This window comes from Theobroma cacao, chromosome 2 (genome assembly GCF_000208745.1).
Source record: "Theobroma cacao cultivar B97-61/B2 chromosome 2, Criollo_cocoa_genome_V2, whole genome shotgun sequence".
NCBI lineage: Eukaryota > Viridiplantae > Streptophyta > Magnoliopsida > Malvales > Malvaceae > Theobroma > Theobroma cacao.
Genome location: NC_030851.1, coordinates 5197064 through 5223589, shown reverse-complemented (window position 1 = coordinate 5223589; position 26526 = coordinate 5197064). Strand labels below are relative to the sequence as shown.

Sequence of the window (26526 nt, the reverse complement as noted above, 5' to 3'; positions counted from 1 at the left end):
GGGCTGCCTTAACCCAAATTAGTTTGGGTTCTGTGCACCGTTTTGTCATAAAAAAGAAAAAGGTCCATAAAATAAAGAAGATAAGAAAAGTAGGACAAAATTATACTTTCAGTAAAGCAAAAATTATATAAAATATCTGACCCCAAAACATAATCATGATTTGCCAACTTTCATTATGACGCCCCCATCCAAACTCATTTCACGAGCGTGGATGCCACCCAGCTCGAGGACAGCGAGCCCGCAGGTTTCGTCAACGGCTAGGCCGTGTCGTCGAAAACCCCTCTTCGCGCGTGGCACCACCTTTCCTTGATGAAAATCCAAGAACCCACTGCAAGGGGACGACTCCATTTTTATGGCGCTTTCCACTTTAGTAGGCCTCCCATTGATTGATCATGCACAGCATTTTCTACCCCTTTAATATTTCTCCCTCTATCACCGCTCGTCTCTTTATGACTGACTTTCACCATTTTTCCACCGTTTCCTTTTTTTTTATTATGCTTTGTTTTTTCCTCCTCCATCATTATTGCTGTTAACATGTGTTATAAGTAACTTTGGTAGGTTGTCGGTGGATAGGAGCATCCTATGTTAAAATGACCAAAAAAACTGCCCTTTAAGTCCAAACATAGTATCTCCCGTGTACTTCTGGTTTCTGGGTTTTATGTGGTTTGTAATTTAACCTACAATAATTCTCGCTTCACTTCAGTGTCAGTTTCTTTATTTTAATAATTCTCTCCGCGATTTTCATGCTGTAATGGTGGTTGAGTACTGAGCTAGCTGTTGTTTAAATAACTTGATTCTGCACAAGCATAGGTGAGAACTAATAAATATTTCAACTACTTTCTCTTCTTTGTTTATTTATTTAGTTTCTTTCCCCCACTTGAAAGCTTGCAGTTTTGCTTTAAGTTGGATTTGTTTATGATTATGCATGAGAATTGATGTGCCATGTTAGAGTGTTGACAGTGTCTAGATAACAAACCAAAGTCGCTTTCATGCTAAGTAAGATCATTGTGTACATGGCAAAAGTTGAGCATCAAATTTTGTTTTTTCATTTTACCTTTGATTTAGAACAATTGGTGTTCTTATAAATTTTCTTTGAGGCAGTCAATTAAGTAATTTTTCCTTCTTAAGATGCATGTTCTGGCACCAGTTAGCGAGTTGATCTGTTAAAGATGGTAAATATGTACTGCATGGTGTAGTATTTGGAAGGTATATTTCATGCTTTTTGAGACCAAAATTTAATAATTTTCTTATTTTAATAGCAAGAAAAAAATTTCTTAGTTGCCAATGAATGTTGGTCCTCCTGGCATCTATGTTGTCTCCGACTTACATTCTGCGAGTGAAGTTCATTCTCTGCTATTTATAGTGTTATGTTGAATTTGGGTACCCCCTAGTCCAGGTGATTAATCCCTTAATGAAGACATGCATCTAGAGATGCGGAGTTGCAGACAATCCCCTTTCAGTGCTGTTATAATGATTGATTTATTTGCATCTGCCTGTTTTAGGACACTGTGGTGAGTGAAATTTTGTATGAAGTATTGGGAATGCTTGGAATTAGTCAAATCCTCTTAGTGTTTGTTCTGGATATTGTTTCTGCTTTCTTTACTTGCATAGCCAGGTACACAAGATTCAGAATTTTTCACTATCATGTGCATGTTTGCAGAAATCTCAGTCGCCATATATTTACTTCCACCTCTAATAATAATTTTATCAGAGGAAGAAAATTGTTCATAATGCACTAATGATTTAATTCTATTTGAGCACAACATAATGAGCTCTCTCTTTCAATCTGACAACTAAAATCTAGATGACAAAGACTGTTTCTTTCAGTAGTTAGCTTTACTTCTGCAGTTTATTCATTGCTGAATTAAGCTGCTAGCTTGATTCTTTCAACAGCATACTGTATGACTGCTTTAAGTTGATAACATTACAATTCTTTGTTTTTCTTTTTGGTTCTGAAACAGGAATTGAAATCATGGACCACAAAACGTGGCTTTGGCGGAAAAAATCTTCTGAGAAGACAATTGTTGCTACTGACAAGGTTGACATGTCTTTGAAACGAATTGATGAAGAGGTAATGAAAACCTCTACTTTCATCCACATATTTTGTTTTCTATTTTTTCCCTTGTCTTAATTTCTTGTTTAGAGATGTTTATGATTCTTGTATATGATCTATGCCAATGACTCATGGATCAATATTTTTCTATACTAGGTACAAATGCCTCCGATGGAGGGGCCACGAGATAGAATAGTGAAAAATCTAAATGAGAAGCTTGCTTCAGTCCTCCTTGATTGTCATGCTAAAGAGGATCTGGTGACAAAAAATGTGAAAATGGCACCAGAAGCAAATGCAGGTGATTTACTTTTATCCTTTCTCCTTCTCTTTTCCTCTGTTCAAAAAGCTTCCCTAAAATATCACAGTATCAGTGGAAAACATTTCTTAATTTGTTTGAATGTGCACTTTGTTTTGTCTATGATCTAATGAATAGAAGTTTTCTTCTAGGTTGGGAAAAGGCAGAAGCAGATGCAATCTTTCTGAAGAAAGAGCTAGAAGAAGCTTTGAGGCAGGGAAAATTGGCAAATGAAAAGTTAACTCGCTCAGATGCTGCGTTGAAGGAATGTATGCAACAGCTAAATTTTTTTAGAGAAGAGCAGGAGCAAAGGATGCGTGATGCTATCATGAAGACATCAAGTGAGTTTGAGAAAGCACAGGAATCATTACAAGACAAGCTGACAGAGACAAACAGAAGGCTTGAAGAGTTGGTGGTTGAGAATTCTCGACTGAGTAAGGCCCTGCTAGTCAAAGAAAAATTGATTGAAGATCAGCAGAAGCACAAGTCTCAGGCAGAAGCAGAATTTGGTGCACTAATGGCTAGATTAGATTTCACTGAAAAGGAAAATACATTTTTGAAATATGAGTTTCATGTCCTCGAGAAGGAGCTTGAGATCCGAAATGAAGAGATGGAATACAACCGTCGATCAGCTGACTTAGCACATAAGCAACATTTGGATGGTGTAAAGAAAATCGCAAAGTTGGAAGCAGAATGCCAGAAGTTACGTCTCCTTCTGCAAAAGAGGCTGCCAGGTCCTGCTGCTGTGATGAAAATGAAGAATGAAGTTGAAATGCTGGGGAGGGACAAGACAGAGCTGAGAAGAAGAAAGTTGAATTCCACTAGAGATTTGATTATCAGAGACTCTGCCACTGAAAATTCTCCTGATAATCCAACTAAGAACATCAATCTCCTGTTAGAGCAATTACGCAATGTGGAAGAAGAAAACAGGACTCTCAAAGAAATCATGACCAAGAAAAATGCTCAACTCCAGTCATCAAGTTTAGCATGCTCTCAAACATTATCCAGGCCAACACAGGTTGAGATTCAGCCTAAAAAGCTGTTTACAGGACAGAACTCCATGGAGCTGGTAAGGAGTAGTCCAATATCTAGTGAACTATCTCAAACATCAGGTTTTGATATTGGCAGTATTGATGGAATTAGCTCTTCTTGTTCATGGGCTAATGCTTTGATTTCAGAACCTGCACATTCTAGAGACAGAAAACTTAGGAATCCAATGGAACACAAGGCGATTACAGTTCCAGAAATGAGATTAATGGACGATTTTGTTGAGATGGAAAAATTAGCCTTAGTTTCTGGAGGTGGATATAATCCAGTATCAGATGGTGAGGGATTGCTTCCATTTGGGCAGGGTCACTGTGGTTTCAGCAACACAAAACAGATTCACTCAAGAGATGTAGCAGCTGAAAGATCTTTTGATTGGCTTCAGGTTGTTTTGCATGCTATCTCCGAGCACAAACGTATTTCCAACCGAAGTTTAGATGAAATTCTCGAGGACATCAAAATTGCTTTGGGTTGTAGCACTCTTTTAACTGATGGTGATGTTAGTAAAACAGCATGCTCAATGCATCCAATAGAATCTGATGCTCTCCATATCAGTGGCTACATAGGCTGGAAATCTCCAAACACATCTCCTTCTGTAGGTTCACTCAGTGGAGCTTCTACTGTTGAGAACTCAGCAGAAAAAACAAAGAAGCAACAGTTTCAATCTAATCTGAGCAAGTCAATCTCTAAAATTGTTGAGCTGATTGAAGGAATTGATCTAACATCTTACAATACCTCTAGCAGTTGTCTAGAGAGAGATCAAAGTCCCAAACAAGCAGTAGCTCATGCAGATTACTTTGTCCGTGTTTTTCAATGGAAAAGTTCTGAATTAAGCACTGTTCTACAACAATTTCTTCGCACTTGCAATGATCTGTTGAATAAAAGGGCTGATCTTGAAAATTTTGCTGGAGAACTCTCATTTGCTTTGGACTGGATGTTGAACAACTGTGTTACTCCTAAGGAAGCCTCAAGTGCAAGGGATAAGATCAAAAGGCATTTTGGTTGGATTGAATCACAAAATGATAAAGACGTTGGTTCTGAAGGGAATGTTTTAGTATTGGAACCAGATGTGATCCATATTTCTGAAGAACAATCATCATGCTTAGGCTCCTTTGCTTCTTCACATGACCAGAATCTGAATGTTATCTCCGAAAAGGAGGGTATTCAGTGTAGCTTGGAAGAAGAAAACAAGAGATTAAAAGATGATTTGAAGAATATGGAAGCCAGGCTGGAGTCAGCAACTGACAAGAGTGAGGCCTTGACAGTACAACTTCATGAATCAGAACAAAGCATTGGAAGCTTACAAACAGAACTCAAGATATCAAAAGAAACAAAGGAAATGATTGAGGATCAGGTTGAAAATCAGAAATCAATTAATGAAGATCTTGATACCCAGCTTACAGTTGCAAAAGCTAAACTGAATGAAATCTTCCAGAAGTGCTCATCTTTGGAAGTTGAGTTGGAGTACAAAAATAACTGTTGTGAAGAGCTAGAAGCTACATGTCTTGAGCTTCAACTCCAGTTAGAGAGGTAAAATTCCATTTCTTAGTTTAACTTCCTGTGAATACTAAAGGAACATGTAAATATAGTTCTGATTTCTGGAACATAAAATTCACAGTGTGGCAAGGAAAGAAACACCAAAGTATGTCATGAATCGAGAGGGGAAGCAATCTCAAAACGTAAGTCATTCACAGTTTTTCCTATTTCTCCTCTATTAGAAAAGACTGTCTACATGCCTGAAATACTAAAGTTTGATTATAATCTTCTCAGAATGGTAACATCATGCCTTAGGAATTGAACTAACTAGTTTTTGTAGAATCTGTTTATCTATTTATTGATTTATTCTCTCAATATGAAAATCATAGAATGTACATAATTGATTTGACATTTGGTTTTTTCTGACATGTAGCATTGGCAATTGATAGGTCATTGTAATATTGTATGATGCATTAGCAGTGAGATCATGCAAAATGCTGATCTTTCTATTTTGAGTAAAGGTTTTGTTATATATTGAGTTCAACTTTCTGTAAACACGTGGCCAACAAATGCAATTGAAAATGGAAAACAGATATCAAACACTGATTATGTATTCTGCTTTTCCAACGAGCAGGGTTGGGAAATTACAGCAGCTTCAGTGAAGTTGGCAGAGTGCCAAGAAACAATTCTGAACCTAGGTAAGCAATTAAAGGTGTTGGCTTCACCACAAGATGCAGCACTCTTTGACAAGGTTTTCTCCAGCAGTGGTGCCGCCACCACTGTAATAAATAACAGAAGGGTGAACAGACGCTTCTCCTTGCGTGATCGAATGCTAGCTGAGGATGGTTCTAAAGCAGAGGTTCACAAGTCTCCCAATATTAGAGGAACTTTAAGCATTGGAGAAGCAGAGAATTCATCCCTTCCTGACTCCAATAATTGTAAGAACTTGCAAGCTTCTGGTTTGGTGGTAAATACTTCAGAAGCACATCTTGGTTCCAAGAAGGAAGGTACTAACACTGCAGTTATGGCTTTGGCTATTGTGCCAAGCAAGAAGCAAGGAGTTGGTTTGCTAAGGAGGCTGCTGTTAAGAAGGAAGAAAGGTTACAGTAAGAAATCTCATTACCAAAAGACTGACTAGTGACTGGAAAAGGTGAAGAGGCTAGGTGAAAACTCCCTGGTGATAGGGAGTGAAGACATAGCCTCTGAAGATAATACACTGGTAGTTTTCATAGTGTGGGGATTGGTTTTTTGTTTGATTTTTCCACCTTAATTACTGAGTGGTGGGAGCTTGTAGTCTCATAGTCCTTTCTGCAAAATTCATAATATGGGAGAGAGAGAGAGGTGTATAGTATCCTAATATGGCTTGTGTATATTTCTGGGTTGGAGGGTGTTTGAAAACCAGAATAACTACAGTTTGAGTCAGTGGCTTTAACCAGAGAACTATCATTTGTGACATTTGATCATCAAATTTTCTTTGACCAAGATCGTGTACTTCTAGATTTTATGAGATATGTGCCTGCCCACTCTAATGCTCTCTCCAAATTAAACTGGAATGAAGGAGAACTAGCTGCTAATGCTAACTGCAACTCAAAACTACCTGAAGGTTAAGCATGCTTTACCGGAAGAATAAGAAGCTATGAAAATTTCTTAAGTCTCGTTTAATGGCAAAGTTTATGCACTACCGTATCCTATGTGCGGAAATTCTTCAGTTCATTTTGGCAAACATTACAAACATACCCCAACCTTCAGCAAGCAGCAGGGAGAAGAAAACATAGTCAGAAGAGAGAATGACAAGAAACCATCTTATGTTAATATCAGAACCATAAGAACAGCCACCGCTATACCAAGCCAATTTAGCAAGTCTTAAGTAAGAAACCAATACCCTTCTCAAAGTCAACCTATCAAGTGTAAATTTCTTTTCATGACGTACAGTTGAGAACATTAGAATGCTTTCCCAGTCTCACTCTATACAACAATGGTTTCTCAAAAAAAAAAAAACATATTATTCTTCTCTATCAGAATAAAGTCATTCAAAATTTGGCAACTGTCAACTTCTTGACCATTGGTTTCTCACTACACATTGTCAAATCTCAATCTCTATACAAAATAAAATCAGCAATTGCATTGAGACCAGCCTCTTTGTAACATTCTGCAATGCGGTCCACATAGTCACCCCAGGTTCCCTCAATAGAAGCTAAATCCAACAGAAAAGCAGCCTCATCCAGTGCAACCTGGAGAGTGGATTCAGAATTAACTAAAATTAACAATCCACATAAGATGTTAGCCCACACAAGTGTTTTTCCTTGCACCAATGGTTGAAATATTGTTCTGCCACAATGTTACCTGGGCAGGAGCCTTCCCTTTCTTCAGGTCTTCCTGTCTACCTTCCTCTGTCACCTTCTCTTTGATGTATTCAATTTGCTCATCCTCCCATTGTGCAATGCTGGCAACATCCTGATCACAACACATCCATGGAAGAGAACGTCAAAACAAGGGCGATGGGTTAAATCTGAAAGGAATATATTGATGATCAAGAAAAGTTCCATGCCTGATACGCACAGCCTAAAGTCCACCATGGTGATTTCAAAGCCACCCTTGCAGAATCTTTTGCTTCTGATGTACGCCCTACTCTACATATAAGAATTTAGGAAATCCTCTTTAAAGGAGAACCACATCGAAGTTCAGAATATTACACATGTAATTATAAAATCTTTCTACTCACTTAAGTAAAACCTCTGCGTTAAATACAAAAGGCCTTCCAAATCCTGGAAAGAGTTCCTTCTTTGTATAGAATTCCCCTGTCACCAAAGCTGAAACCTTCCACCCATAGTTGTCAAAAAGGGACAAAAAGAAATTAGCATAACCACACGCACACTCAAAATCTAATACTAGGGACCAAAACCAGACATTTCTTACTTGATCCCCTTCCTCAAAATGTCGCATAACCTTATGCTCCAAAACATCTGGAAACAGCCCAACCTGGAGGCAGAACAATGATTTTGCCACCATTAATCGTCTTAATTTGAACACTGAACTTAGACAATTCATTTTTGACTGCGGGACTATCTCATAAACTGTTTTATGTACCTTTTTTAAGATATACACATCAAGACTAGAGATCTGTGATTCAGCAAAATCACCCCTCGTATAGAGTTTTTTGCCAGCCTCAGAAGAAGCATGAAATAATTCACCATTACTTCCATGTAATTTATTGGCATCTTCCTCAACTAGGATTCGATGAATAAACTGATCAACCTGGGTTGCAAAAGCTAGAAATAGTGAGTTAATTTGTCCACATATGAGAAGGTTTTGAGAAAAAGAGCTCCGAGCTATGTGCTACTTGTTCAACTCCAATTTATCAATCCAACAGGCGTAAATTCCAAAATGCTGAGTGGTTCAGTATCGATTATAACCCATTTATTTTTTAATGCATGCTTTCAGCTTAAATGTATTACATTGTTGGCTAAAAGCCACACCCCATGCTTGCGAACTTCCACAACTGGCATCTCCATTCTGTGTGAATAGCAACAGTTCCATGAAGATAAATCAAGGCAATGAAAGCTTAATGAATACATTCATATGTATTTAGAACAGTAAGTCAATAGAACAACATGACAACTTAAGTCTCTTACCCAGGTGGAGCTGTTGGCCACCGCAGCAGAGCAGTTACAGCACCTATTCTCAAGGAATGGCAGGTTACATACTTGTATCTCCATTTCCATAATAAAGCTACTGATAATTGACAAATATTTTACATAGAAAATGTGCAAAATTTTATCTAACCTGACAAATTTTCTGAAAGAGGAATGGCAAGGGGGATTAACCCATGCCTTGAACCTGGAGAACGTATGCTTTCGCCTGTATACAGAGCATATGAAAGATGAGAGCAGTCAAGTGGCATACATGTGGAAGTAAGAAGCAGCTTTTCTATTTTCAGGAATGCAGGTTCTGGAGTCAAAAATCAGTCTTTGTCCAACTCGTTGTGACTGGTTTTAGAGATGGAATGATAGGAAAGAAAGAAGATCAAATCTAAAGCCCAGTGAGAAATCTCTTAAATATAATTTACTAAGCATTTTGTAACAGGTTACCATGAAGTAATCATCTCGAAACATGAGAGTTCTAATACCCCCAGTTAACGAGGATAAGAATAGCAGATCACACGATAAGCAATCAGTTTGTTAGTATTAACGTATGATCAGAGAACCAATCTGCACAAGACCCGCACACATGCACAGATACAATTTGAGTATCTTATATCAGGAAGCAATTGACAAGAAATAATCATAATGCTTTCCTCAAATTGCACCATGTAATCAGTGAATGGTTTAAACTTTAGAAAGAACACAAATTGAATCAATCAATAGCAAAATTTTGTATTGAAAAGGTTAACTGCCGCGTACCTCTAGTTTGAAGCACTTCAAGCAAGTGATGAAGATTCTCAGGTGGTCGAGTGGCAGCTACATCTTTAATGAATGATATATGGCCTGCATTTGGTTCACTAAACGCTTAAATACCCAAGTTCAACATGCCCAAGAATATTTTGAAAGAAAAGAAAAGCTGAATCACTTGCTCAAGCGAGATTCACAACTAACTGGAATTTAGTGTGACCGACTAGTTAGAAATGGGGTTCTGATTGTGCATCATTTATCACAACTACTTATAATTTCCAATAAACTAGCTACCCTTTGCCTTCACTTCCCATCCATTCTTCCCAAACCGAATTTAATTGACAATTTGAAATCAAACCCAACTGATTTGTGCATAAGCATTTAAGACTTTGCTTCAAATGCAAGAACAAGCTATCCAGTAGTAACAGCTAATTTTAATTACTTGCATACATATACACAGTGGTTAATTTAATGGAAGAAAGTAAAATGGACCCATTTACGAAACAAATAAGCTGACATGAAAGCATGGAATAGCTTTAGCGTTATCATTTTGCAAGCATAATTGAAGTTGAGATGGATTGCAAATGAAAGAAGAGCTGAGAAATGAAAAGGGATGATTATGGGAGTTATGATTTACCAGAGGAAGAAGAACATGTAACCCTGGCTCTAACGTGGCGAAGAGGGAGTGAGGTAGCAAAAGGAGTTCTGTGCACCACTCCCGCCCTCATGTTGCTTTTCTATCTGTGGACTGCGGAGTGGTGTAACTGCCTCAGCTAGTTACAAGGCTTAGCTTATTTTTGTTTGTAGGGAATAAGATAAGACGTCCAACCAACCGGACATACAACCTCGACCATACATAATTGCTATCGTGGTTTTGCCCTTTCTTGCTTTTTCTTTTCCTTGTAAAAATGGCATTATTTGGCAAAAGAAAACAATAAAATTATCATTTAACACCATTATTTGCATTCCTGGCCATGTAAATGGATGAGGCATCTCATGACTTTGGTTGGAATCCTACGTACCATCAAACTTTAACCTTATGACCAATGAGTAACTTTCCAACATTTCTAATCCAGTATAAAGTTAGGTACGGATGAAACCCAAATAAACATCATATGATTTAAACCCGTCATGTCTTTCGGCCTATACCTATTGTGGCGAATCAACATTCTATATTTTTTTATCTTTTGCTACAATTTGTTATATTTGCTCTATCAAAACCTTTTATGGTAAAAGAATTTTAATGAACAACAAATGCTGCAACGAAAATTGTTTTTCCCCATACTTCTAATGTCAGTATCAATACTTTATTTGTAAATGATGGGTTCGCTTAGTTTGGTCCCATCAATAGAAGTAGAGAGAAAAATCAAATGCTAAATCTTCTGAAAAGGAAACTACAACAACGCATTTTTTGAATAGAAAGCAAGTCAGCAACCATTGGAGAATATTACTGTTTGCTGACAAAAAGGTTTTATATTTGATTTATAAGAAAGACCCAGGAAGGAAGCCATAAGTTTTTTTTTTTTGTTATATTCTGAACAAAAGTGGACATATAGAGGCATCCTTGGTTATACTTCTTTGGGTACTGAACAGAGAATTCTGGCATTGAATTTTGCTTGTGAGAACAAAGTAAGGAGGTAAAAAAGAAAAAAAAATTCACTGGAAATTTTCTGTTTCTGTACAGAAAATTCACGAAGAATTTTCTTTGTACACTAATAATATTCTTCTATTCTTTCTCGGTCCCTATTACTGCCTCCTTCATTTCAAGTAAGGCATCTTCAAAGCATTTAGCCAGAAACTCTGGGTCCGGGACGATATCTTTAGCTACAAGAATTTGCATTTCGGCCCTACCAGCATAGCTCAACATGTGCATTGTGATAGCCTGCATTAACAACAGGCAAAACTCATAAATATATCATTAGTATCCTGGTAGCAAATTTTACTTTCAGAAATCCCACTGATAATATCAATTCAAGATGGGATGTTGTACCTGTGGTAGGCTGGATGTGTTGACCTTAATGCTAGAGATGGGGTTGCCAGCTAGTGTAATTTCCTCTAGAGGGCCGATTATGTTTGAGATCGTGAAGGTAGTATTGCAGAGGAGTCTGTAATTAAGCAAACAGGCATACTGCAACACGAAATAAATAAGAAAATTATTCACAAAGAATGCAGTTAGCAGACAAGAAATCTCATTGTTTTCTCAGGGATCATTGTCATTTTTGTTTTATTCCACCTTTGATCCCAGCAGTGACATTACAAGGTCCCCGATTCTGTATGAGAAGTAAGCCTCCAGAGAGTGTTTCTTCCTGTCAACCATCCTCTTTGCTCTCTTCACATACTCTAAAGGGTTATTACCAGCTTTTTTAAAGTAAACAGGAAGGAGAATCAAACCAAATTTGTTACCCCATCGTGCTTCTGCAGCGCCCTTCATTAATTGGGATAGGTCCTGACAAAGGAAAGTCATCATCCAAGCCATAGGATGTCAGACTCCAATGAATTTTTAACACAAAAAAAAGGGCAAATGCAAATTTGTCAAAACGTTGCTGAGGCGTACGAAATCAGAAAGCTGAAACTGACCTGGAAACCTGTTTGTGGTCTTAAATTAACCATAGCTACCCCTGTCATACGAAGGCCCTCATGCAAGGCTAACAACAAACATTCAAGTCAAATTACTTCTAGAAAGTAGGCACGAGTAATCATTGCTTTTCATAAACAAACTTTACCATTTGGTGTTCGGTGATCTAAGTATCTTGATAGCCCCGATGACACCACCCCAAAAAGGACATCATTAATGGTCTGCATTTGTGCATAAGAACGGGAAGGTGTAGCATTGTTAGATATTAATAGAAAAAATTATGTACATTTGACAACCTCACCTTGATTTGAATCAGAAACCTTCAGATTGCAATCTCAAATACTAATTGCTAGAGTGTCCCCTTGGAAACATTAATCCACGAAATGATCAACGGTCTAACTTCTATATGTGATTAAACCTAACTAATAACTAATCTTTTCCAGTATAGTAGAATATAACGACAAGCTATTTAAACTAAGAGAATAACACTTTCACCATTTACAAGTTCTCCCGCCACCCACCCATATTAGAAAGAGGCAAATTCTCAAGGTCAATTACAAAATGTGAAAAAGACCTAAAGCGATACTAAACATGATTATAGTTGTGATAATGACATTTACTATCTACTCAGTACAAAATTTAGCTTGAAACATTCAGGAGAATCTTGATTGAAGAATTAGAATTTTAAAAAAAATTAAACACCCCATAAATCTGATTCAGTAACAACTCAAGAGTAATTGGCTTTCAAATCAGGCGCAGGATACCAGGATTCAGGGTCAAATTTCCCCCTAAATATAAACCGTAAATAGTAAATAGGAGTTTATGGAGGCTTAAAACCAGAGTTATTGAGTAAAAACATAAAACCTGAGTTATGGAAAAGTAATGTTTTTGTTCTGGAGTTGTGGAACTGTATTATTTTTGGTACTTACAGTATTGGGAATAGCCTTTTTCACCACCCTCATGTCCTCAAGCAAGAACCTAGCGGTAGCCAGTTTCCTGGGCCAGAGCTCCACCCCTTCGCCACCCGAAATCACCGTTTTCCTGTCACAAACCAATAAACTACTGACCACAAACTCCATCACAAACATCACAGTGAAACAAACCATCTTCAAAAACCCCCACAGAATACCAAACAACCAAAACCAATCCCTTCCTTTCCCGTCCTTAAATTCCGCACTCTTCTCGGGAACCATCCTGGGAAGCGCATCTGCATCATCTGCCCTCCTGCAGCTGGCCATCAACATGGACATCAAGGAGATCCCATCCCCTAAAGCATGATGAATCCTGAACACAGCGCACTTGTGTGGTACCAAGATATGTATTTCCCACAGGGGTTTGTCCGTACTTAAAGGACTGCTCACTGATAAATCCGCTACATACTGATTCACTGCTGCTTCATCATCATCTCCTTCTCCTTCTTCACTGCTAAAACGTCGACTTTCGTCCAGGAAATTGTCTGATTTATCGAGCCGTTTATCGATGACGATGACATGTTGGTCAATGTCCACCTGGGCTTTTCTCCAGTGCTCAAACCCGTTTTTGTCACGAACTAACAGGCTGCAGAATCTGGGGTGCCGGACCATCAAGGAAGACCTAAGAGTCGATTTTACAGCATCAATGTCAATGGGGTTTTTGCCACGGAGGATACAGTGGATGATGATGTTTGTTTGTGACTGAAGAAAAAGGCGGCCAGCGGGAGTCAACGGTTCGTCGGAGAAAGTTCCCGGGCAGGCCATGAGGGGGAAAAGGGACAATTGGATTCTTTAAAATATTCTAATGACCGGACAAGGACTTTTGACCAGTTGTGAAGAAAAGTAAAATAAAGTGTAGCGTATTTTGGTCAGGAAGGGCAATTAAACTGTGGCGAGTTTTGTTCTATCTCGTTGCTTGTTCTAATGTATGGTGCTGTCCGAATGTGGGGCTGAAATAAAACCTGCGATATAAGTCACAGAAACAAAGATGGCTCCAAGCCCATAATCATGTATATTGACAATATTCTGAGTCAGGGAAACTGACGCCACTAACCTCTGGCAACAGAAATTTTCAGGGTTCTTCTTTGTGGAACTTGGAAGCAGGGATGTAATTGGACAGCACCATTATTTCTTAAGTCTTTGCCTTCTTTCTAGAATAAGTCGCATTGATATTTTATTCATTCATTTATTTTATTTTGTTTGAGTTGCACTAAACTTATTTTTACTTAGTAGTAATTAGTCGCCATAATACATGTACAGCTGCCCACAAAAGCTGTGTGCTGTCTGTGTACTTAAATTTTTTATGATTTTTTTACATATATTGCCCTATTTCGATATAAATGATCTTAAATATTTGGTCCACAATAACTTACGTTTGCCATGATTTATTAGTTAATAGGAGAAATTTTTTTGTTATTTTCGATGCAAGGAGTTAAATGTGTGTGATTTTAAATTTAAAAATGAAAAATAAAATTATTAATTATGAATGCTCCTTTTCAACTGAAAAAGACAACGTAAGACCTACAACACAAAGTGGTCTGACATCGACCACACAATTGGCGTTATTTGCGTTTCTCAGTTTCTCACTCACCCAAATCTCCAAAAGAAATTGAGCACGGCTCCAAAGCTCCTTGATATTATCTTGCAGAAACGGGGAAGGCGAGGCTTAGCTATTGAAAAGTCATGGTCACAGCCCAACTTTCATTGACGAGTTCATCACCGCAGTTCCTTTACGGCTTAAACTAGCTCTGTACTGCTAGGGACAAACGCTGAACTGGACCCAACTTCTTGTTTGTCCTTTCCGGTACATGTCATAGCAAGATTTAAGACCGTAAGCTGCTCTGCCGTATCCCATTGATGAGAAGACTATTAATACTAAAGACAAATACCGAAAAGACCGCTAGTACTTCCTGTTAGATGAAAGTGTTCTAAATTTCGCCAATTCAGTCTCGAAAGGCTTTTAAGCTGCCAATAAAGCACGGCACTGAAGGCACAACCCCACCACGAGAATTAAATAAACTTTTATCTTTTTATTATATTTAGTAGAAACCAGAAAGTTCAAAGGTATAATGTTTTTTTAAACATAAATAAATTTTTATCTTTTTATTATACTTAGTTAAGTTTTTATATTTTTATTTTAAATTAAATAAATTTTTATAATTAATAATAAATTTAATTAAAATATTATTTATTATTTTATACCGCATGATTTACTGACATAAACATATAATAATTTTCATTCTCCACATTAATGTTAACGTGAATATAAAATGACAAATAATATTTTAATTAATAATTAATTATAAATATTTATTACTAAAATATAATTATAAAGATTTAATTAAATAAAATAAAAATAAAAAATTAATTAAAAATAATTATTTATATTTTTAAAATAATTCAAAAAGTTTTTTTATATCAAAATTAAACTATCACAATAATTTTATGCTTACGAGAGCCGCTGCAGCAAAGTCCACGATTTCCAGCAACGACCATTTCTACTTACACATGGAGGAGAGAATAAAATCTAGAGTAAAGGACAATGGAGTATCCATCCGGACAATTGGAGCACCACAGATAAATACTTACATATGTGATAAAGTACACCAGTTCCTCTTTTTCTCCCTTTTGTTATTTTTCTTAATTGCACCATTTACACAATTCCTTCTTTGTGTTCTGATTATGTTTTCCACAACAATTGGTAAGTTTATACCGAATAGACAATAAATTAGAGCTACGTTTGATACCTTATAATGTAATATGATTGTAGAAAACATAGCATTACAATATTTGATATATAAATAAAATAATAATTAAAATACATAAAAAATAATATTATATGTTTATTTTATAAGTATTTTATTGAAAGTATAATGTTAATTTTTAAATTTTTTTATTTATTAAAATGTAAGTTTAATATGCTTATATTTTTTATTGTTAATTTTTATAATATCATCTCTTAAATATATTTTTTAATGTCATATTTTTTTTATTTTTTATTATAATCTTATATATTTTATTTTCATTTCTTAATATACTTTCCTATATTATATTTTTTTAATTTATTTTTCCTTTAAAAGAGAATATAAATTTTATTAAGAATCAACATCCACCATTTGATAGAGAATGACTACTGAAAGTAATAAAGAGATATCTCTCGAAATCTAAATAAATAAAAAATTATAATATTACAAAATGTTTTTAACAAAATATAAAAGTTAAAGAGTAAAAATGTATTTAAAAACATTATAAAATGCAATACAATCTAATTATATTGATTTTGGACTGTAATAGTACATTGTAATAATTTATTACAAAATAAATAGTATAATATAATTTAATTTGACACATTATAAAAAATATATTATTATTTACCTTATCCCAAACACTACTTAATACCATATTACATTAATTAAGTACGTGCTTGGGACTGCTAGATTAGTAATTTATAATACCATATTACTATTATTGTGCTTGGGACTACTTGATTAATTAAGTACTCAATTATTGGCTAATTTATAATTACATTTTTTAATACTTTAACAAAATGGCAAATAAGCAATTTTTAGTGGACAATGACGAGGTGGGAACAAAGTAGGACATAATTAGAATAGTAATTTTCTACTGATAGAACCATGGAACATATGTAGAGAGACATGACATACGTATTTGATGAGTAAAATTATCATTAAAAAATATTAATCGTGCATACAAAGATAATAATTAAAATAAAGCCATTTATTTATTAATTTAATATATTTAATTTTATCTTATTCATAAGTATAGCCTTAAATAATTACTACTCTACAATAATGTCTTGGAAGGAAAATTTTACAAAAATTTAGTTTGAATTTTCCTTGTATAAAAAAAATTTGAAAAAAAAAATTTATATCTAAAGTCCAATTTAGATAAACAACTTGCATTATATTGGAACAAAATAATATAAAAAGATTAAATAAAATTTTTTATTCTATTTATAATAGTATAAAAATTTAAAATTTATTTGATTTAGTTTTTTAACTTGAGCTGAACTCAAATAAACAAAATAGGTTGATTTAGTTACAACTTTCACAATTTACAAATATTCATTCTTTTTGAATTATTTAACCATTACCTAATTTACTTTTTATTTAAATTTACTCAAAGGTTCTTATAAACAAATTTTATTTAAATTCAAATACCACAGTCAAATTTTGTTAAATTTAAATTTAAAATTATTAATTTATATCCACAAAAAATTTGTAAATACAAAAAAAATCGTATAAATATTTACAATTATATTTAACTTATCAACTATAAATGTAGTCTTTAATCCAAGAAATTTCAACCTAAAGAATATACCCTAAAATATTAAACAAAATAAAAACATAAAAAATAAATAAATAATTGAGGGGGTGGAGTAACTCAGATTCTATAGTTGTAATAAAAAGTTTGTTATACCCAAATTAAGTAAGTCAGAATAAAGAATTATTTTTATAATCATTTCTAACTCCATATCTCCTTTCTTCATTTTTTTAAAAGAAAAAATTAAATCAACTTATTTTACTAATTTGAGTTTACCTCAAATTAAAAACTAAGTCCAATAAATTTTAAATTTTGTACTATTATAAATAAGGGTGAGCAAAACCAAATTCAGACTAATTACCCACTCAAATCAAATGTTATTTGGATAAAATGGTATAGTCTAATTGGTCCATTAGATTAATTGGTCTAAAATGTTTAGTCCAATTGGTTTTTTTGGTCAATTCTTAGTTTTAAAATTTTTGAATCAATCCACCCAAAAAACCAAACTAGTTTTTTATATATTTATATACAAAATATTTTTTATATATATTAAGAAGAATTGATAGTAAACTTAATTAATAATTTACTTAAAATATATTAGGGTATTATATGTACATACACAAATCAAAATTATAGTAATTTAATATTATATATATTTATTTATAAATATTTATTTATAAATCTGTATTAATATGAAATTACAAGTAATATATTTTAAAGGATATAACTTATATGTTAATATTATAATATATGATAGTAAATATCCTATATTTTAATATGTTATAATTATTACACTTTAATAATATTTCGTAACATAAAATGTTATGAATATATATATATATATAATTGTATAAATATATTATATATACATATATTTAATTTATACATAAACATTACTATAATTTATAATAAACTTTATTTATATGATTACATTTAATACCTTTATTAGTTATCACCTTATATTTTATAATGAATTGTTTATAATTAGTTATTATTGATACAAACTTTGATATAAAACATTATAACATATAAGTTATGTCATTAATTTCATATATATATAATGAAGTCATATATTATATATACATATATTTAATTTATACATAAGCCTTACAATAACTTATAATAGACTTTATTTGTATGATTATATTTAATAACTTTATTAGTTATCACCTTAGATTTTATAACATATTATTTATAATTAGTTATTATTTATACAAACCTTGATATAAACATTTTAACATATAATTTATATCATTAATTATATATATAATAAAATAATATATTATATATTTATATATTTAATTTATGCATAAGTTTTACTATAACTTATAATAAACTTTATTTATATGATTACACTTAATAAGTTTATTAGCTATCATCTTAGATTTTATAACATATTGTTTATAATTAGTTTTTATTTATACAAATTTTGATATAAAATATTATAACATATAGGTTATTGTTATGAAATAAATCTTAAGAGAACAAATATAAAAGAAAAATAAAAACAAGTATTTGGAGGAAAAAAAGTATTTAGAAGGAGTAAGAAGATCTTATTCAAGTGTGTGTTTACAAATGAAGTGAAGGGGCTTATTTATAAGCTAATAACCCCTTATTTAGATTGAATTTACAAGATGAAGATAATACTAAGGGATTAGATGGATTAAATCCTAATATTCATTCATTCTAATTTACATCCAAATCTAGATATACATGGTATAAATGGATATTTACAAAAATATTCATAACACTCCCCATTGAGGATTGCTTGTATTAAGAATATGCCTCACTAAAACCTTACAAGGAAAAAAATCGGAATGAAGGAAAAAGAGTACATAATCATAATCTTTTCAATAATACGTTTTTTAAATATTGTCTCATTAAAACCCTTATAAAAAAAAAACCCAATGGGAAAAACCTTGATAAAGAAAAATAGTATAGTGCGTATTTTACTCATCATGATAACTGCATTATAGAGATTTTTAAAATGATGCATTCCAATATTTTATACCAACTTTTTAAATGTTACAGTAAAAAGGGTTTTGGTGAACAAATCTGCTAGATTGTCACTTGACTAAATTTATTGAACACTAATTTCATGGCGAACTATGTGTTGTTTTATAGCCTTTAATGTGTCTTCCTTTAACTATGTCATGCAAATGGCATTATCCTCATATAACGTTGTTTAAATTTCTTTATTGGTTGACAAGCCACATGTTTCTCAAATATGTTGAGTTACAGATCTTAACCAGACACATTTATGACTTGTATCATGAGTAACTAAAATTTCTGCATGGTTAGAAGAAGTAGCAACTATAGATTGTTTTACAAAACACTATGAAATAGTCGTACCTCTATATGTGAATAAATAACCTGTTTGGGATCAAGCTTTGTGTGGATCAGATAAATATCCTGCATCTGCATAACCAATTAATTTTTATTTTGATACATTTGAATAATGTAATCCCATATTCATTGTTTCTCGAAGATATCGAAGTATATGTTTAATTCCATTCAAATGTCTTCAAGTTGGTGAAGAACTATATCTTACTAGTAAATTCACAGAAAATGATATATCAAGTCATGTATTACTAGCAAGATACATTAATGTTCCAATTGTAATAAGATATGATACTTTAGGACCAAAAAGTTATTTATTATCTTCACGAGGTTTGAAAGGGTTTTTTTTTTCACATCTAGTGACCTTACAATCATTGGTGAACTCAATGGATGTGTTTTTTTTTCCATATAAAATCGTTTTAGCACTTTTGCTATATAATTAAATTTATGGATAAAAAATTCATTTATCAAGTGTTCAATTTAAAGACCTAAACAAAATTTTATTTTTCTAAAGTCTTTCATCTCAAATTCTTTTTTTATCTCAAATTCTTTCTTTAAGTAATTCACAGCTTATAATAACTCTTGAAGAGTTTCAATAATGTTCAAGTCATCAACATAAACAACAATTATAATAAATTCAAATCTAAATCCTTTTATAAAATACATGGGTATATAGAATTATTTCTATATCATTTTTTCAATAAATATTCACTACGGTGATTATACTATATGTGTCTAGATTGCTTTAATCCATATAAAAATTTATTTAATTTGATCAAAAAATTTCTCGATAATTTAAATTTTGTGCTTCAAGCAACTTAAATCCTTCATGAATGTTTCATATAGATATTGTTAGTAAGTGAGCTATATAAATAGGCTGTAGTTATATTCATTAAACGTATTTCAATCTTCTCATATATTGTTAGATTAGTTAATATATAATATATAATTATAATTTCATCAACCACATAGAATATATCTCTTCATATTCAATACCAAGTATCAAGTTTTTGGATAAAACCTTGTGTGACAAGCCGTACTTTATATCTCATAGTCAATTTTCTCATTTCATATTCGCACAAATACTCATTTATGTCCCATTGATTTTACACCATTTGACGTACGGACTACAAATCCAAAAATTTCATGTTTTGCAAGTGAATGCCACATTGATTGTGTTTTCCCACATTGGTCAATCATTTTTATGTTTACATTCTTTAATAAATATAAGTTTAAGATCCTCATTTTTCTTTCTTAATATTGAGCTCTATTTTGTGTATAAAATATCGTTGACATTATTTACCGATTCCATCTTTTCTCATCATGATATAATTTATTGATATTTCTTTATTTTCAATGATTTAAGGTCCTTGGATTTCTTCTGGAATTTAATCAATTATGTTAGGGATCTCTTCTAAAGTTTGTATTTCCTCTTTCTAACCATCTTGAATATTTGCTCATTTTCTTTTTTGAAGATTTTATATTTAAAACTGATTGGTCTCTACGCTTCTGGCATGCTTTGTCCTGTATGGACATTAATGTTATTAGGAGCATTTTGCAACTGGTATATAAGATTTAATTATTCTCTTTATGTCAATAAATATGTATAGCAACTGATTTACTATATTTTGTAAAAGAATTATTTTTTGAACTTCAAGTTCATATTTATTTGTGTGAGAATCAAAACTAGATAATGATAATTCATTATAAGAAATTTATTTTTTCAGCTGCTTATTTTCTCCTCCTAATGTTGAAAACATTGTTTCATCATAATGACAATCAATAAACTTTGCCATGAATGAATCTCTTATCAATAATTCTAAATATTTAATTACAAATGGAGATTCGTATCCAATATATATTTCTAACTTCATTTGAGGACCTAGCTCTGTGCGTTATGGTGGAGCAATTGAAACATATACCGTACATAAAAAAATTCTTAAATGAGAAATATTTTGTTCCTAACCATAAACCAATTGTATAGGGAGAATTTATAATAACTCGTTTGGCTTGATGCATACAAATGTTGTTGCATCCAAAATGGCATGCCCCTAAGCAGACATTGGGAGTTTGAATTTTGATAAGTAATGTCCTTGCAATTAGTTTAAAGTGTTTAATAAACGATTCTGTCAAACCGTTTTATGTGTAAACATAAGTAACAGGCTGTTCAATAGTTATTCCAACTAATATGCAATATTAAAGGCTTGAGATGTAAATTCACCAACATTGTCAAAATAAATAATCTTGATTATATAACCAGGAAAATATGCTTACAAATAAATAGTTGCAAAATGCCAAATTACAAGCTGACAATAAGCACATATGTGATCATTTAGTTGATGCATTGATTAAAACTGTAAAATATTTAAATGGTTCATATGGTGGATGTATGTATCCACATATAACCCTGAATATTAGTCAAAAGCATAGGGAATTCAGTCTCAACTTTAGCTGATGATAGCCTTATAATTTATTTACCTTCGGAGCAAACAACACATAAAATTTCATTAGATTGAAAAATCTTCTAGTTTTTCAATGAATGATCATATAAATTTTCAATCATTGTTTTTTTTTTTTGCATTATTATTGATTCGGGATAGTCCAACCGGTTATGCTAAACATTAATATCATTAGTAAACTTCTGGTTTACTATGGGTTTTAAGTATTCTAATATTTATGTAGTTTAATCTAGAGAGCAAAGTGAGTAATAATTTCTTTTCCAACACACGCTTTCTACTTATGCTAATATATATAAATAGAGGTATTAAATCCCTATTTCATTCGTTATCTCAATATGATATCTATTTAAACTAATATATTTAAAACTTAATAAACTTCTTTAAGACTTTATTCCTTAAGGTAGTAAAATATTAACTCTTTCAGAGCCTTTAATTAATCTTGCATTATCAGAAATTGTATTGACATTGATTTTTTTTTGTCTAGAGGGAAAAATATTTATTGTTTTTAAATATAATGTGCGTTGTAGCAATGTTTGCTAGACATATATTTATGTCATAGATCTTGGATCCAACAAGATAAATATCTATATTTTTCTTCAAAAATATAAGATATATACAATAAGAAATTTACATATTAACATAAAAGAATATTAAATATAGAATTAAAACACATAATAAGAACATATCATTTAAATATAATAAAAACATATTAAAGCATCTTTATAATATAGTTATATTAAAATATACCAATTACTATTAAGTTTATTCTCGGATATTTTTATTACCAATTGAATAATCAATTCCTTTTTCAGGAAAAAAAAATCAATAATGGATATTTCTATTACGAATCATATAATCAATTCCTCTTTCAGAGTGGACAAAGATCTTAATTGGCTACTTTAACTTGACCATGATTAAAATCATCACAAAGTGTTTTAGCTTTCAGTGATGATTGATAAAATTCAATACGTACAACATGTATGTGACTAGTGGTTTTTCACGCCACATCAATAACAGTATGTTTTCTATATTCCTTTTATTATTTCTATATTTGTTTTTTCATTATTCATCTACTTCTCGTGAGTTGAAAGTATTCATCCACTTTTAATGGTAAAATTATTCTTATATTTTGATGATAAAATTATTCATCCACTTTTTGTGGTAAAATTATAATTAAAATAGTGATAGTGTAAATTATTATGGCCATCATAATTAAATGATATTGCATTCACTTTAAAGAGTTGATGGATTCATGATTATGACCATAATTATTAAATGATGTTGCATTTACTTTAAGAAATAGACTGATTTATAATTTTTTATTAATAACTTATTTGTCTCATTCACTATAGGGAATGAATATTCATAATTTTTCATTAAAAGTTATGTAATAGCAAATTCACTTTCTAATCAGAGACAAAATATAATATATACAACATTATAGTAAAATTCATATTAAGGTTGATTTTTAGGGAATGGAAATACTAAAGAGATATCAAATCACTTACTTGATTTTCTAAAACCAGAAATCAAAACTCAATCATTGAAATCCTTTTGAAGCTTGAAGATGACGAAAACATAATAATTCTAAAACTTGAGAGATCAGAGAATCGTGCTGATAGCATGTTATGAAATAAATCTTAAGAGAACAAATATAAAAGAAATATAAAAACAAGTATTTAGAGGAAAGAAAGTATTAAGAGGAAGTAAGAAGATCTTATTCAAGTGTGTATTTACAAATGAAGTGAAGAAACCTATTTATAGGCTAATAACCCCTTACCTAGATTGAATTTACAAGATGAAGATAATACTAAGAGATTAGATGGATTAAATCCTAATATTCATCAAATCTAATTTACATTCAAATCTAGATATACATTGTATAAATGGATATTCACAAAAGTATTCATAACAGTTATATCATTAATTTCATATATATATCTATAATATATATAAAAGTAGGATGTTTCAATTTCTTTCAATTTTTTTCAATTGAGCCTTCAATTAAATGACAAGTGTCATTCAATTAGAACTCTTTTTTATTTTTTTGACCTTTCATTTTCTATTGAATTAATTTTTTTTNTTTGACATTTGAAGGGTTTTTTTTTTGGTTTTTTTACTTTTATTTATTTTAATAAAAAATACTTGAAAACAATAATTTCTAACTTTTAATGCTTAGAAGATAGATTTATTTAATATTTATCAATTATAATTTAATATTATTTTTTATTTATATTCTCTTATTTTGTATGAACCTGAATCTATAGTATATAGATATCTCTTTTATACATAAATATTTAAATTTTAATAAATATTCATCCAATTCATTATATAAAAGTAGGATAATTGATTGGGTCAATTGATTGACATTTGTCATTCGTAATTAAATTAATTTTTTTACACCTTATGTCAAAATTACATTATTTTTGACATTTGAAGGGTTTTTTTTTCTTTTTTACTTTTATTTATTTTAGTAAAAAATATTTGAAAACAATAATTTTTAACTTTTAATGCTTATAAGATAGATTCATTTAATATTTATTAATTACAATTTAATATTATTTTTTATCTATATTCTCTTATTCTGCATCACCTGAATCTATAGTATATAGACATCTCTTTTGTATATGAATGTTTAAATTCTAATAAACATCCATTCAATTCATTGAATAAAATAAAAAAGTCAAAAAGGCCTACTCATTTCTCAATATACATGGCATAGTCATCATTGAATAAATAAATTAATTGAATTTGATAACCTTTGGCCATTTATTTCATATATAAAAGACATATAATATTAGAAATTACTAACTATTTTATATTAATAGGATCTTTATATTATATTGTTGCCTTATATTCTACAATTGTTTATTTTAATTTGTTAATAGTATAGGTTATATACTTTCTCATTTCTTAATAATTTATTATACATCTAATAATTTTTTTATAGGATTATCGTCTTTTTTGGATAAATTTTGTTTTAAATAAGATAACTAATTAGGTCAATTGATTGTCATTCTCAATTGAATTAATTTTTTTTACACCTTATGTCAAAGTTGCGTTATTTTTTTACATTTGAAGGGTTTTTTTATTTTAATTATTTTAGTACAAAAATACTTGAAAACAATAATTTTTAATTTTTAATATTTAGAATATAGATTCATTTAATATTTATCAATTGTAATTTAATATTATTTTCTGTTTATATCCTCTTATTCTACATGAACCTGAATCCATAGTATTTAGACATTTTTTTTATACATGACTGTTTAAATTCCATTAAATATTCATCTAATTCATTGAACAAAATAAAAAAGTCAAAAAGGTTTATTCATTTTTTACTATACATAGCACATAGTCATCATTTAACAAATAAATCAACTAAATTTGACAACCTTTAGCCATTTATTTTATAAATAAAAGATATATTATTAGAAATTAGTAACTATTTTATATTGATAGGATCTTTATATTATACGGTTACCTTATATTGTACAACTGTTTATCTTAACCTGTCAATAGTTCATGTTATATACTCTCTCATTTCTTAATATTTTACTATTTTATAATTATATATGTAAGTGCAAGTTTTCGGTAATTGAAACCAGAACAAATAATTATTTTCAATTAATACCAGTTTATTTTTTTCTCTATTAGTAAAAATCGGACATTCATGCAGTTGACTAATACAATATTACTTTCTTTATAAACTCTTTTAAAGGTACCAAATTGAAATCTACTTTAACATAATCAATATTTCCTGTGATATTTTTCGTAGCGTAGCTACGGGCACCATCCTAGTATATATAATAATAGATAAAGTTTATAAATTTTAATATTATAATTTGCAAGAAAAAAGTGATAAAATTTTGGTCAATTTCCAAAATCAGACTAACCAAATCAATTCTATGTTTGGTCGGTTTGGTTTTTCTTTATATTTGATCAGTTTTGGTCGATTTTTTAAAAATAATTGATCTATTTGGTCCTTAAGTATGGTGGACCAAACCATTCCAATCCACTCATTTGCTCACCCTAATTATAAATAAAAAAAATTATTTAATCTTTTTATATTATTTTATTATAACATAATACAAGTTATTTATCTAAATTTGACTTTACGTATAAATTTTTTTTTGAAATTTTTTTATAGATAGAGAATTCAAACTTAATTTTTGTAAAAAAGATAAATTAATGTATATATTTTAAAAACAAATAATCAAGTAAGAAAATATTTATATATATTTTAACACCATAAATCTTTTATACTTAAATATTTACCTTATTAATAAGTATATCTATCATTTACTTAAATATTTGTATTTTTCAAATATTTTTTTCAATTTAGTCCCTCAACATCTCAATTTTGTTTAATTTAATTCTTATACTATATATTTTCATTTAATTTAGCTTCTATGACATGGCACAAAAAAATTTTAAAATTTTTTATTTGTCATGTGGCACTAACACTTCAACATGTTAGTGCCACGTCAGCATTGCCACGTCATCATATTTAGGGCTACATGGTGCTATCACGTCATTAAGTTGGTGCCACGTGGTATGTTATGTCATAATGTGTGTCACATCATCAAAATATGGCACATTAACATTTATGTAAACATTAACATCATCCTTTTAACGGTA

General features: G+C 31.1%; 3 protein-coding genes across 5 annotated transcripts; 1 reads left to right on the top strand and 2 right to left on the bottom strand.

Annotated features, from left to right (window-relative positions):
• On the top strand, positions 164-6379 carry LOC18607964 (filament-like plant protein 7). Of its 2 annotated transcripts, none has more exons than XM_007042411.2 (6): positions 164-810; positions 1962-2071; positions 2210-2351; positions 2501-4922; positions 5011-5071; positions 5503-6379. In XM_007042411.2, the coding sequence occupies exons 2-6, from the start codon at positions 1973-1975 to the stop codon at positions 6004-6006; spliced, it is 3228 nt and encodes a 1075-aa protein (XP_007042473.2). In that variant the 5' UTR covers positions 164-810; positions 1962-1972; the 3' UTR covers positions 6007-6379. The 2 variants fall into 2 exon arrangements, with proteins under 2 accessions (XP_007042473.2, XP_007042474.2); XM_007042412.2 differs by lacking the exon at positions 164-810 and adding an exon at positions 1078-1206.
• Positions 6657-10046, bottom strand: LOC18607963. The gene is made up of 11 exons (XM_007042408.2): positions 9894-10046; positions 9269-9352; positions 8652-8726; positions 8501-8543; positions 8324-8381; positions 7956-8123; positions 7785-7847; positions 7591-7685; positions 7417-7498; positions 7212-7322; positions 6657-7099 (listed from the first exon to the last, which is right to left on the bottom strand). The coding sequence occupies exons 1-11, from the start codon at positions 9982-9984 to the stop codon at positions 6959-6961; spliced, it is 1011 nt and encodes a 336-aa protein (XP_007042470.2). The 5' UTR covers positions 9985-10046; the 3' UTR covers positions 6657-6958.
• Positions 10771-13946, bottom strand: LOC18607962 (O-acyltransferase WSD1). Of its 2 annotated transcripts, XM_007042404.2 has the most exons (7): positions 13857-13946; positions 12761-13752; positions 11980-12052; positions 11834-11901; positions 11490-11702; positions 11247-11384; positions 10771-11138 (listed from the first exon to the last, which is right to left on the bottom strand). In XM_007042404.2, the coding sequence occupies exons 2-7, from the start codon at positions 13565-13567 to the stop codon at positions 10983-10985; spliced, it is 1455 nt and encodes a 484-aa protein (XP_007042466.2). In that variant the 5' UTR covers positions 13568-13752; positions 13857-13946; the 3' UTR covers positions 10771-10982. The 2 variants fall into 2 exon arrangements, with proteins under 2 accessions (XP_007042466.2, XP_017970869.1); XM_018115380.1 differs by having other exon boundaries at positions 12761-13936.

Coding starts and splice junctions, on each gene's coding strand:
- LOC18607962 (XM_007042404.2), bottom strand. CDS start 13,567: ATGGCCTGCCCGGGAACTTTCTCCGACGAACCGTTGACTCCCGCTGGC. Junction 11,703..11,833: donor GACCACAAACAGGTTTCCAG/GTCAGTTTCAGC, acceptor TTCCTTTGTCAG/GACCTATCCCAATTAATGAA. Junction 11,139..11,246: donor ACACATCCAGCCTACCACAG/GTACAACATCCC, acceptor TTGTTAATGCAG/GCTATCACAATGCACATGTT.
- LOC18607963 (XM_007042408.2), bottom strand. CDS start 9,984: ATGAGGGCGGGAGTGGTGCACAGAACTCCTTTTGCTACCTCACTCCCT. Junction 8,544..8,651: donor TCTTTCAGAAAATTTGTCAG/GTTAGATAAAAT, acceptor CCTTGAGAATAG/GTGCTGTAACTGCTCTGCTG. Junction 7,499..7,590: donor AACGCAGAGGTTTTACTTAA/GTGAGTAGAAAG, acceptor TCTTATATGTAG/AGTAGGGCGTACATCAGAAG.
- LOC18607964 (XM_007042411.2), top strand. CDS start 1,973: ATGGACCACAAAACGTGGCTTTGGCGGAAAAAATCTTCTGAGAAGACA. Junction 2,072..2,209: donor TGAAACGAATTGATGAAGAG/GTAATGAAAACC, acceptor TTTCTATACTAG/GTACAAATGCCTCCGATGGA. Junction 5,072..5,502: donor AGGGGAAGCAATCTCAAAAC/GTAAGTCATTCA, acceptor TCCAACGAGCAG/GGTTGGGAAATTACAGCAGC.